Raw genomic sequence first — 11570 nt, forward strand, 5'->3', positions numbered from 1 at the left:
TGGGGGTGGGGATGGGGGGGGAAAGGAGGGGGTACCGCCGGGGCTGAGCGGGTCCCTCCCTGTAACAAGCGATTGTGTGTTCTCGCTTTCCTTCGGAGGTGGTAAAGGAGAGAGGAGGGAGGGTGGGTTGGGACTGGAAAAGGAGGCCCTGGGGAGGGGCAGGGGTATTGCAAGGGGTGGTGGGAGCGAGGTGGGGGGGGAAATCCCTTCTCTCCCGTGGTCTTGTCCCGAGCTAATCTCCCCCTCGGAAGTACATGCCATTCCCGGCGCGGGAAGGGGTTAAAGGCCTCCCTGAGCTCAGAAACATGCAGGTGTCCCACGGTGCCAAATACAGACGCCTAAACTGTTTCCAGCTCCCCCCCCCTTCCTTTTTTTCTTTTTCTTCTTCTTTTTTTTTTTTTTGCAACAAGTCTGTGGGTCGGCAACGGGACAGAGGCAGTGCAGCAGCTCGTCGATCACAGGCATCGAAGCTGCTCTCTCCAACTTGCTGCCGGGGCCTCCAGCGAAGCTACTTTCTCTTCAAATTGAGGGGTGGGGTGGGGGCGGATTGCTCCCGAAACCTTTTCATCTGGACGGTCGAAAGCTGGGCAGCGTAGTCTGACTCCGGGGCAGTGGGAAAGCCTCGATGGGGTTGGGAGGGGCAGGTGTATCCCAGTCCCTCGGAGGAAAAGAAGTGAAATCCAGGGTGGGTGCTAGGCCAGCTCTAGCTGGGGGGAAGATTTTTTTTCTCCCTTGGAGAAGCCTCTGCGAGGGGACCATGTGGTCCTGGCGCTTGTGGGTCTGTTGGGGACCTCTAGCTGCCTTGCTGCTCCTGGAGATGCCACCCGTGGGCCAGGCATTGCCTCCTATTCGGTATTCTCACGCTGGGATCTGCCCCAACGACATGAACCCCAATCTCTGGGTTGATGCTCAGAGCACCTGCAAGCGGGAATGTGAAACGGACCAGGTGAGTCTGAGAGTCGGGATGGGGAAAGAAGCCCCACAATATCCTGGGGAGCAGGGAAACCTAATGAATCGAAACACTGGCCACAAATAATTTATCTACGTGTGGCTCGGCCAGTTTTGAACGTGGCTTGGTGACATTGTCCACCCTGAAGATAGCCTAGGTTAGATGGTTTCATGATTTTTTTTTTGACACGAACTTTGGAAAGTTGGGGAGAAATGGGAAAGGCCCTTCTCTACCTCCCAGAAAGATGCTTATCCATTGGGTCCTGACCAATGTTGGAACCTCTCTGCCTGCAGCTGCTTGCCTCCACCCAATGTCTAGTGGAGTCCGGGAAAAGATGTAGCCAATAATTAGTAAGTGGTGGGAGGCAGAACAGCACGGAGGTTAAAAAAAAAAAGCCCCTTGCTGACTTTACTGTTTTTGAGGGGGATCGTTCTGGGGGAGCCCTTGGCTTCCTCCCCAGCACAAGTCAATTTCTGAAACCAAAAGTAAGGCAATGGAAAAAGGCTGGTACTTGGAACCTGGAGACCAGAACTTGACTCTTGACTCTTACTTACCACTTCCTAGCTTTGTGACCCTAGGCAAGTCACTATTTCTCTGAACCTCAGTTTCTTAAACAGTAAAATGGGGGGTGATAATATTCACACTGCCTCTGACACAGGGTAGTGGGAAAGGCAGTTTGTTAAACTAAAGTTCTAGTGAATGTGAGCTGTTATTCCCTCCTAGCAACCCTCCTTTAGTTTCCATAGCAAAAATGAGGAAGTATAGAGTATGGAGGCAGTCTTGTAGGAGAAAGAGCCCTGAATTCGCAGTCACAAGACTGGAGTTTGAGTGTGGACTCTGTGTGTGACGTTAGGCAAATACTCTGTACCTCAGTTGCCTGAACTGTAATATGAAATTGTCCTAGATGATCTTTATAGCTCATTCCAGGGCAGTCAGGTGGTTCAGTGGATAGAGCGAAGGACCTGGAGTCAGGAAGACCTGAGTTCAAATGTGGACTCAGACACTTGCTAGCTGTGTGACTCTGGGCAAGTCACTTAAACCCAGATGGGGTCACAAAGAGTTGGACGACACTGAACAACGTAGTTCATTCCTCAATAAATTATATGAAACCTGTTCATCTTGGGTTCTTCTGGTCACTGCTACTTAGTTCTGCTACTAATTAGCTGTGTGACCTTGGACAAGTCATTGTTCCTTCTCCTTTACCTTATCTACATTGAGCCAAATTGATTGAGCCAAATGATTTCCAAGCTCTCTTTCAGCCCTAAATCTTATGATATCTAGGTGTCCTTTTGGCCTCCCTTCAGCTAATTCAATGATTCAGTGAGGGTCTGAATGGTAAAATGGGTGGGTAACTGGCCCAGAGCAAGGAAGACCTGGTTTTAAATCCTACCTCATACATATACTGGTTGTTTAGTGCTTGGCAAGTCATACAGTGCTTGGCACATAATAACTGTATGCTATTCAGCGATGTCTGACTCTCTGTGACCCTATTTGAGGTTTTTTGGCAAAGATGCTGGAGTGGTTTGTCATTTCCTTCTCCCTCTCATTTTACAAAGGAGGAAACTGAGGCAAACAGGACTAGGTGATTTGCCTAGGGTTGCACAGCTAGTATGTGTCTGAAGCCAGATATGAACTCACAAACATGAGTCTTCCTGACTCCAGGCTCAGTGTTCTATCTATTGTGCCTCCTAGCTGCCCTAGCACACAATAGGTGCTTAACAAATGCTTATTAACTTACCCCCTGACAACTTCTTGGATCTCTAGGTGACTTTCTCTGAATACATGTTATCAAAAGATACCAACCTGCATTAGTAGAGGAAGTTTTGCCTGAGAGTTAACCTATACCAATGAAATAGCAATCCCAATTCTCTATCCCTATCCCTATTATTCAATATGAAACAGTGGGAAACACTTTCTAAAGTAAGGGGACCTGCCTCTGACTCTTACTACCATCTCTGTGACTCTTGGCTACTCATTGAAATTCCCTGAGCCTCAGTTTCCCAATCTGCAAAGTGAAAGGGTTAGATAAATGACTTCTGATCTCTTCTGGTTCCAGATCTATGATCCTTTCAATCTGTTCAGAATATCGGGCTCCAGAAGCCAGAGACCATTGTCCACTGTTGACTAGCATTTATTTTGAAAAAATTTCTCTTCATGCCCCAGGCTGAAGTAGTTTCAGCCCAACTGACCCAGTGTGTACCTGGCCCCAAGGTCAGCAGATAGATGGGAGTCTTTGGCATTATGACCAAGTCCATGGATCTTGGTCTGAATTAACTAGTGTTGTCACTGGGAAACATGCTTTGCTTTCTGACCTTTGGGTGTGGGTAAAGAGCAACCCTCCCTTAACCCTCTTCCTTCACCACAGCCATTCCACTTGTGCCAACAGTCAGAATGGTAACAGAGACTTCCCACTTCCCAAGTCTCCGGCCCAGTTGGAACAATTCCCAAGACGAGTCAGTTGCATACTACATAAGTGTTTTGTGTTGGCTGTGAGAAATAACAGATAGAGATGAGAAGATGTATTTTCAGAGGCTGGGGACCTCTCGCCTGGCTTGTGGGTGGGCAAGAAGCCTGTTTGCTCTGTTGGTATGGATGTGGGCTGCATTTGGTCAATCTGACCCAATAAACAGGTAGTATTCAGGGATGGAATATAATGAACCAGAAGAAATCCCCCATAACCGCAGGGTCCCTGACTACTTTGTATGTATGTCCGTCTGTGAGTGTGTATACCTAGCATCACAGAGCTAAAATTGGAAGAGACCTCAAAGGTCATCTAGTCCAATCCCCTCATTTTATAGATGAGGAAACTGAGGTCCAGAATCACACAAACAGTAAGGTTCAGGAGTACGATTGGAACCCAGGTCCTCAGATTGCTGAAGCAGTACTTTTGCCACTGTGCCACATGAGTGGCTGAAGATTCACGGTGACTTTAGTTTCAATCCTGGGCCTCTGAGCAAAACTTAGCAGACGAACCGGGTCTGACCTATATTTAGCCTGCATACCCTCAGCAACCTCCTTTCACGGACCTCTAAGCCCTGAAGTCCATTCTTGAGTGGTAGCTCCCTGTGAAATTCAGTGGCCGTAAGGAAAAAGTGGCTTCCTTCTGCTTCTTCTCCTGGTGCCCTCTCTTCTGTGATCCCCCTTTCACCCAGCTGACTGTGGGCTGTCAAACCTGAGAACGTTCCATCTTGGGTCCAGTGCTCCCATTTAAGAGAGTCCTGGAGTCTATGGATAGATTTCAAGGGCTGCTTGATCTCGGATGGGGAAAATTTCTACATCTTTATTTCCACTAATGTCTAACTGAAATTTAGCATCTACTTTGATTAAAAAACAAAACAAAACAAAACAACATGTTATTCTGAGAAAGGGCCCATTGTTTTTAGCAGACTGCCAAAGGGATCCATAACATAAAAAAAGCTAAGAACTTCTAATTTAGAGAAAGGAAGGTTAGAGATAGGGACTAGAGCAATGATTTCACTGGCAGAGGGATTTACTTGGTAAGGAAAGTCCCCTTACCAATGAAGGTCAGCACTTATGGTCTTTGAGAGTTGTCTAGATCACCAGTGACTTGCCCAGGGTCACACAGCTAGTGTAGCTACCAGGCCAGCTCTCTCTCCACTGCATCATCTTTGTTATTATCTGGTCCACCCTTCTAATTTTACAGCTAAGGAAATAGAAGGCCAGAGAAGTATCATATTAGTAGCAATGGTAGAATTGGGTGTAGAGCCCAGGTCTCTTGACTCCAGGCCAACCCTTTTCCCACTGCACTACAGATGGCTTTCTTTAGAGAGGTCTGGAACTAATAAGGTCTGTTACCCTCAAAAGAGCAAAACAGTCATTCTTATTAGCAAGAGGGAAAAACACCTCCACCACCCATGAAGTCCAGTTGCAAAGAGGTGGGAGAGACACTAATACTTTTCCCCTCTTAGTTGAAGTGGCATTTCAAAGGGGTTGAAATCAAGGCAGGAATGAAAAGCTTCAGGTAGTACGTGGGGTGCAACTTGTTTATGGGCCTGGCTCCTGGACATAGCAGGCAAGGCACAGAGGGATTAGGAGCTCTGCCTGCCCAGTAAGGATGATGTGTTATTGTCGGAAAAAGCACGCAGTGAACTCCTTGATTGTTTCTGCTCCAAGAGTGTGTTGCTAATTTCGAGGAATTAAACTAATGCCTTCTGTGCGTGACTCCAGAGAAAATCAGAGGGGATTACATACAGGTCGGTAAGTCCTCGCTTATGCCCTGCCTGACCTTTGCTATTGGGTGGGATTTACTGTGGCTGTTTTCTGGGATGGATTATTCTCTCTCTCTCTCTCTCTCTCTCTCTCTCTCTCTCTCTCTCTCTCTCTCTCTCTCTCTCTCTCTCAGAAATTCAAGCCTTCATAACAGACATGTGTAAGTAACCAGATTGAGCTGTCACACACCAGGTCATCCCTGTCCTATGATTTACTTAATAATAATAATAATGATACCTAGCATTCATATACCATCTCAAGGTTTACAAAGTACTTTATACATTATCTTGTTTGATCCTCACAATAACCCTGGGAGGTAGGTGCTATGATTATCCTCATTTTATAGATGAGGAAACCGAGGAACAGAGATGTTAAATGATTTGACCAGGATCATACAGCTAGCAAGTGTCTGAGGCAGGGTTTTAACTCAAGTTTTCCTGACTCCAAGTTTGATGGTCCATGCACTGAGTCACCTATCTGCCTTAATAACACGGACAACTTTCCCTAAGGCTTCAATTATTTCATTGATCTCAATTTCATTGATTACCAAAATGGGTAAGTTAAATACTTAGGCAGCCCCTCAAGGGATAGAAACTAAATCTTGGGATGCCTGGCCTAGCATCTTTCTAGCTGTCAATTCTGTTTTTCTCTTTAAAGACTGGGATGATTTGTGTTTCATACATTTATTTACTCATTCATTCTTCAACAATCGTTTATTAAGTGCCTATTGTACACAGAACACTGTGCTGGGGAAACTCAGACACAGTTTACAGCGTCATAGAGTCTAAATTTTATGAGCCCGTTAAGCAGAATTCACTATTAATCAGGTCTTAGTCTAATTCCTCGAAATTAGCAACACACTCTTGGAGCAGAAACAAAGAGAGATTTCATGGCATTTTTTTGACAAAAACACATCGTACTTACTGGGCAGGCGGGAGCTCCTAATCCCATGCTATGGAAGTAAATCCGGGAGTGAGTCCCATGAACAAGGAGTAGGCCACGTACTACCTGAAGCTTTTCATTCCTGCTGTGATTTCAGCTCCATAGAAATCCTGGATAACGACAAATTTTGTAATGTTCATTCACCCTAGGCTTAGGGTCACCTTTCCCATTCTCTTCTAGGAGAATCATAGATTTAGAGCTGAAAGGGACCTTAGGCTACTCCTTCATAGTTATTAAGCATCTGCTATGTGCTAGGCACTGGGCCAGGGATCCCAAGACAAAAATAAAACATCCCCTGCCCCAGGATGCTTACATTCTCTCTCCCTGCTGCCCCTCCTTTCTCCCAACCTTACATTCTAACCCCCTTCTGGTTGGCTCCTTCCAGGAGTGTGAGACATATGAGAAATGCTGCCCCAACGTGTGTGGCACCAAGAGCTGCGTGGCTGCTCGATACATGGATGTGAAGGGCAAGAAGGGCCCCGTGGGCATGCCCCGGGAGGCCACGTGTGACCACTTCATGTGCCTTCAGCAGGGCTCTGAGTGTGATATCTGGGATGGCCAGCCTGTCTGCAAATGCAAGGACCGATGTGAGAAGGAGCCGAGTTTCACTTGTGCTTCTGATGGCCTCACTTACTATAATCGCTGCTACATGGATGCTGAGGCATGCTCCAAAGGCATCACGCTCACTGTAGTCACGTGTCGCTATCATCTCACCTGGCCCAATACCAGCCCCCCACCACCAGAGACCACTCTTAGTCCTACCACGGTCTCCCCAGAAACTCCCATGGTGGATGTGGCAGCCCCAGCCCTGCTCAATCACCCTCACCACCAGTCGGTCCGTGTAGGTGAGACAGTGAGCTTCCTCTGTGACGTGGTGGGCCGACCTCGGCCAGAGATCACATGGGAGAAACAGCTGGAGGACAGAGAAAACGTGGTGATGCGACCAAACCACGTGCGTGGCAATGTGGTTGTCACCAACATAGCCCAATTGGTCATCTACAATGCCCAACCCCAGGATGCTGGCATCTATACCTGCACGGCTAAAAATGCTGGGGGGCTCCTTCGTGTCGACTTCCCTCTGTCTGTGGTGCGGGGGGAGGTGTCAGTTTCAGAGCATGGGCCAAATGGGACGGCCTTCCCCATGAACGAATGCCTGAAGCCGCCTGATGGGGAGGACTGTGGGGAAGAGCTGACCCGTTGGCACTACGATGCCCAGGCTAACAACTGCTTCACTTTCACCTTTGGCAATTGCTACCACAATCACAACCACTTTGAGACCTATGAGGCATGCATGCTGGCGTGCATGAGTGGACCCCTGGCTGTGTGTGGTCTGCCTGCCCTGCAGGGCCCCTGCAAAGCGTATTCCCCTCGCTGGGCGTACAACGGGCAGACTGGCCAGTGCCAGTCATTCGTCTATGGAGGCTGCGGGGGCAACGGGAACAACTTTGAGAGCCGAGAGGCTTGTGAGGAGACTTGCCCCTTCCCTCGGGGGAGCCAACGCTGTAGAGCCTGCAAGGCCCGGCAGAAGCTGGTGACGAGCTTCTGCCGGAGCGACTTTGTCATCCTTGGCAGAGTCTCAGAGGTGACGGAGGAGCCAGATTCTGGACGAGCCCTCGTGACTGTGGACGAGGTACTGAAGGATGAGAAGATGGGGCTGAAGTTCCTGGGCCAGGAGCCATTGGAGATCACCTTGGTGCATGTGGACTGGGCCTGCCCCTGCCCCAATGTCACTGTCAGTGAAGCACCACTCATCATCATGGGAGAAGTGGATGGCGGCATGGCGGTGCTTCGGCCAGATAGCTTTGTAGGGCCTTCTAGTGTCAGGCGGGTCAGGAAGCTGCGGGAGGTCTTGCACAAGAAGACCTGTGAGCTCCTTAAGGAATTCCTTGGCCTTCACTGACCCTCTTCTCTCCCTGTACCACTCCTCCCTAGTCCTTTTTCGTCCCTTGCTCCCTCCCCCAAATTATCGTCTTGAGCATAAATACACCCGGCATAGTTAGGACCAACTCTGAGTCTTACTTAGGCCAATAAGAAAACTCCAAAAAAAAAAAATCAGTCAGGAGCAAGCCACCATTTCCTGAGGCTACTCCTGAGAAGCAAATCTTTAGTCCGGTTAATTTTGTTTAGAAAGGGGTCAGCTTCTCCTCTAGCCTTTCTCCAGCCAGGTGATTTAAGAGGCAGTTTACTGATGTAGCCAGTTTTCTCTGGGGGTCTCCTCTAACCTTCCTTGGTACCTTTTGCTCCTATTCTATTATGCCTAAAAAAGGCAGACCTGAGTCTCATTCTGGGTTCTGTAACAGTGAGAAAGAAAGTGTGTGTGTGTGTGTGTGTGTGTGTGTGTGTGTGTGTGTGTGTGTGTGTGTGTGTGTGTGTGTGATAGTCACAGAAAAGACTAGATAAGCTGGAAGAAGGGAAAGAAAGAGAATAGGGAACAGTTTGTCCTGGCCTGCTGTGGCCTTGTTGGGGGCGGAAATACCTTGAGTTAAAATGGGTGTGGCTGCTCCAGGCAAAAATCCAGGATTGGTGGAGGGGATACTGGAGGAGGGGAGAGAGTCCTCCACTTTGAGAGCAGAACCTAAAACATGCCCTCAACTGAAGGCTGATGGGAGCTTTGGAGGGCAGGCCATCCCTCCCTCCACCTGGTGGGTGACCCAGTTTTCATATGTGGACCAGGTGTCTTTGGGTGGGAGCTAGTCTGTGCTTTGGAAAAACATACCCTGGGGTGCTTAATGTTACAAAGACATCAACAGGGTGCTTTCCTTCAGCTTGGCTGCTAGAGAGGGCTGGGGAAGCAGACCCAGTTCTGTTCTGTTCTATCTCTGGCTACATCCCTGAAGGAAAGGTAAACAACACCCGAGAAATCTCTAGCAGAGGCAGGGCAAAAGGGCCTGTTGCTTAGTTCCTGATGCCCGTCACCCGATTATCCAGCTTGTGAAGAGCTCCATTTCTGTACTGCCTCCCCAAGACTCCCCCAGAGGTACACTAATCTTAGCAAAATTAATTTCCACAGAGTCTACAGAACATCACTTCAGCCAGTCCATGCCAAGCCCCAAACCCCAAAATGGAGACTGGGGGACTTTAGGACATCACCTTCTTTTAGGAGATAACTGGGCAAGTTTCAGGCTATCATCTCTATATTAGTGCAGGTTTCTAGTTGGGGAAGTCCCCTGCCTGGATATAGCAGCCTTAAGTGACACTATCCTCATTTCATCCCAACCCATTCCAGGCACAAGTGTAGGGGCATACATATCAGACCTAACCAGAGCAATTCTTGGAGACTTTCCTCTTAGATACCATTTTTTAAAAAATCTCCTTCCATAGGCAGGAAACTGAGGCATGCAGTTTCCTTCCTTCTCCCAAACAGGAGTCCTGAGATAGATGTCGTGATTTTTTTCTGGCTGAGAGTTTGGGCCTCTCTCCAGTAGCTTGTTCGGTTAGGAAAGTAAATGTGACAAAAATTACATTCTCCAGATTCTATCATCTTGGTGTGAGTACTTGGGTGCTCCTAGGTGCACATGACTTAACTATCACCTGTATCTAGAAAATGCTCCTTTTTTGTCCTTTGATTATCTGCACACACACACACACACACACACACACACACACACACACATGCAGTTTCTGAACATGTCGAGATCAGGAGCCACTTTGCTTTCCTATTCTGAAAATGACATGGGGGACAAAATCCATTTCTAGATAAAGATATGGGAGAGGAAAAGAGGGAGAAGGGAGGAGGAAGGGGAGAGGAGCCAGTCTCTTTGAAGGGATGGAAATGTTGCTCACTGCTACCATCTGGTGGTCAAATCAGGAATCAGTAGGACATGGAATCAGAGCTCAGTCTAGAGAAAGAAATTGAGACCCAGAGAAACCTTGTCCAAGGATATTAGCCATGAGTGCCTGACTTCATAGTAGGTGCTCAATAAGTGGTTGGCTGATTGATTATTGATTAAATGAGGATCTGAGATTAGAACAGGAATCACAAGAAGTCAGGGTCATCCCTCTGTTGTTGGAGCTTAGAATACGAAGCTATTCTGCCTAGCCAGACTTCAGAAATCATCTCAGGTCATTTTCCAGGAAAGTCACCTCAGATGATTTATCACGGCCAGTCACCATGAGATGACGTCACTTGATCATGTAATTTCTCCAACGCAGCACACCTAAAGGAGTGACCACTTATTCCTTAACTAGCATCTGTTATCTCATCTTCATTTCCTTCTGCTGAACCTTAAACAACAAAAAGTTGAACAGTGAAACATGTCTGAGTAAACAGATCACCACACCACACACACCCCTTCCTCTTCTCACCATACCCCTCACCCCTTTGCCTCATCAGGAGAGCACAGAGGGGAAGACCTGAGACCCCAACCATGAGAGGGTCACTGTGGGGAGTTTCTGTGTCTTTCCTGAGTGTCTGGAGAGAGAAGTATAATTAAAAGCTCAAAATATTTATGTCTGTTCTTGCTATTTGAATTGGGGGCTGAAAGATATGACATTTTTTCCGTGGTCACTTTAGAATGGTAGAGGGGGCTGACAAGGGCTTAATCTCTTTCCCTTTGTGACAATAAGGCATTTGTTTCCAAGGGCTCCTGCCATGGTTGTCCTGAGGACTTTGGCATCACCAAGAACACTGAAAGGAAGGAAAAATGAGTTTTATCTGGATGAACAAATGACTACTCAAGTAGGTTTTTCAATAGGTAGACTTTGGAGAGATAAGATGACAGAGTACCTGGGTTTGGGAACCGTAGGGAAGTCAGGTCTGCCCTAGTCTCTGCGATGATGCTTTGTGAAGTCCCCAAACTCCCGCCTTCCATGCTCTGGAGTCTCGGGACTGCATTTTTGTCACTTACTACACATCATGGCCTCTCCATTCATTTGGGCTGCCTCTCCATAGACCCTTCTTTAAAACAAGAGGAAGAGGGGTTACATGAAACCGTTCACACTATTCCTACCTCACTGTCAATTAATTCTACTCTTTCTTCCTTGTGGGCTTGGGAGTTTTTCCACAGTAGAGTGGAACATATTTTGGAATACCAGAACCTATCATAAAGGGAAATCTTAATTAGATCTTCAGTGAGTAGCCTGGAGACATTGGGTAGGGATCTAGAAAAGGGAGAGGCTCTCAAAGAGAAGTGGAGACATCACATGTGATAAACTTCTCCTGTGTCGCAATTTCACCCTGGGCCAACCCTGTCAGGGACATTCTTATCATCTGCCTCTCTTGCTGAATAGGTTCTAACCAGAGCTCTTATGAGCAGGTGAGACAGGATTCTGGCCTGTCTTTCCCCACTCAACCTCTTTTTTTCTAAAAAGGCAGAAGTTATTTTTTGTCCAGGGAACATCTGGGCATCAGAACACCTGATAAAAGGCTGTAATCAGGTTGTGCAGGAGAAGGTCACCTTGAAGGAACTCAAGATTTCCCTCTGTCTCTTTTGCTGGGTCTTTGTCCAGG

At 47.5% G+C, this 11570-nt stretch overlaps 1 protein-coding gene across 1 annotated transcript; it reads left to right on the forward strand.

Annotated features, from left to right (window-relative positions):
- Positions 1-230: 230 nt before the first annotated feature.
- WFIKKN2 (WAP, follistatin/kazal, immunoglobulin, kunitz and netrin domain containing 2) lies at positions 231-10570 on the forward strand. The gene is made up of 2 exons (XM_020972789.2): positions 231-946; positions 6507-10570. Exons 1-2 carry the CDS (start codon positions 626-628, stop codon positions 8019-8021), a joined length of 1836 nt encoding a protein of 611 aa, XP_020828448.1. The 5' UTR covers positions 231-625; the 3' UTR covers positions 8022-10570.
- The last annotated feature ends 1000 nt before the right edge of the window (positions 10571-11570 follow it).

The sequence above is a fragment of the Phascolarctos cinereus genome, unplaced genomic scaffold (assembly GCF_003287225.1).
Source record: "Phascolarctos cinereus isolate Bilbo 61053 unplaced genomic scaffold, phaCin_HiC Scaffold_5;HRSCAF=322, whole genome shotgun sequence".
NCBI lineage: Eukaryota > Metazoa > Chordata > Mammalia > Diprotodontia > Phascolarctidae > Phascolarctos > Phascolarctos cinereus.

Excerpts from the sequence above, each read along its gene's own strand:
- WFIKKN2 (XM_020972789.2), top strand. The coding sequence starts at position 626 with ATGGGGTTGGGAGGGGCAGGTGTATCCCAGTCCCTCGGAGGAAAAGAA. Across the intron at positions 947-6,506 it reads GGGAATGTGAAACGGACCAG|GAGTGTGAGACATATGAGAA; the intron begins GTGAGTCTGAGA and ends GGCTCCTTCCAG.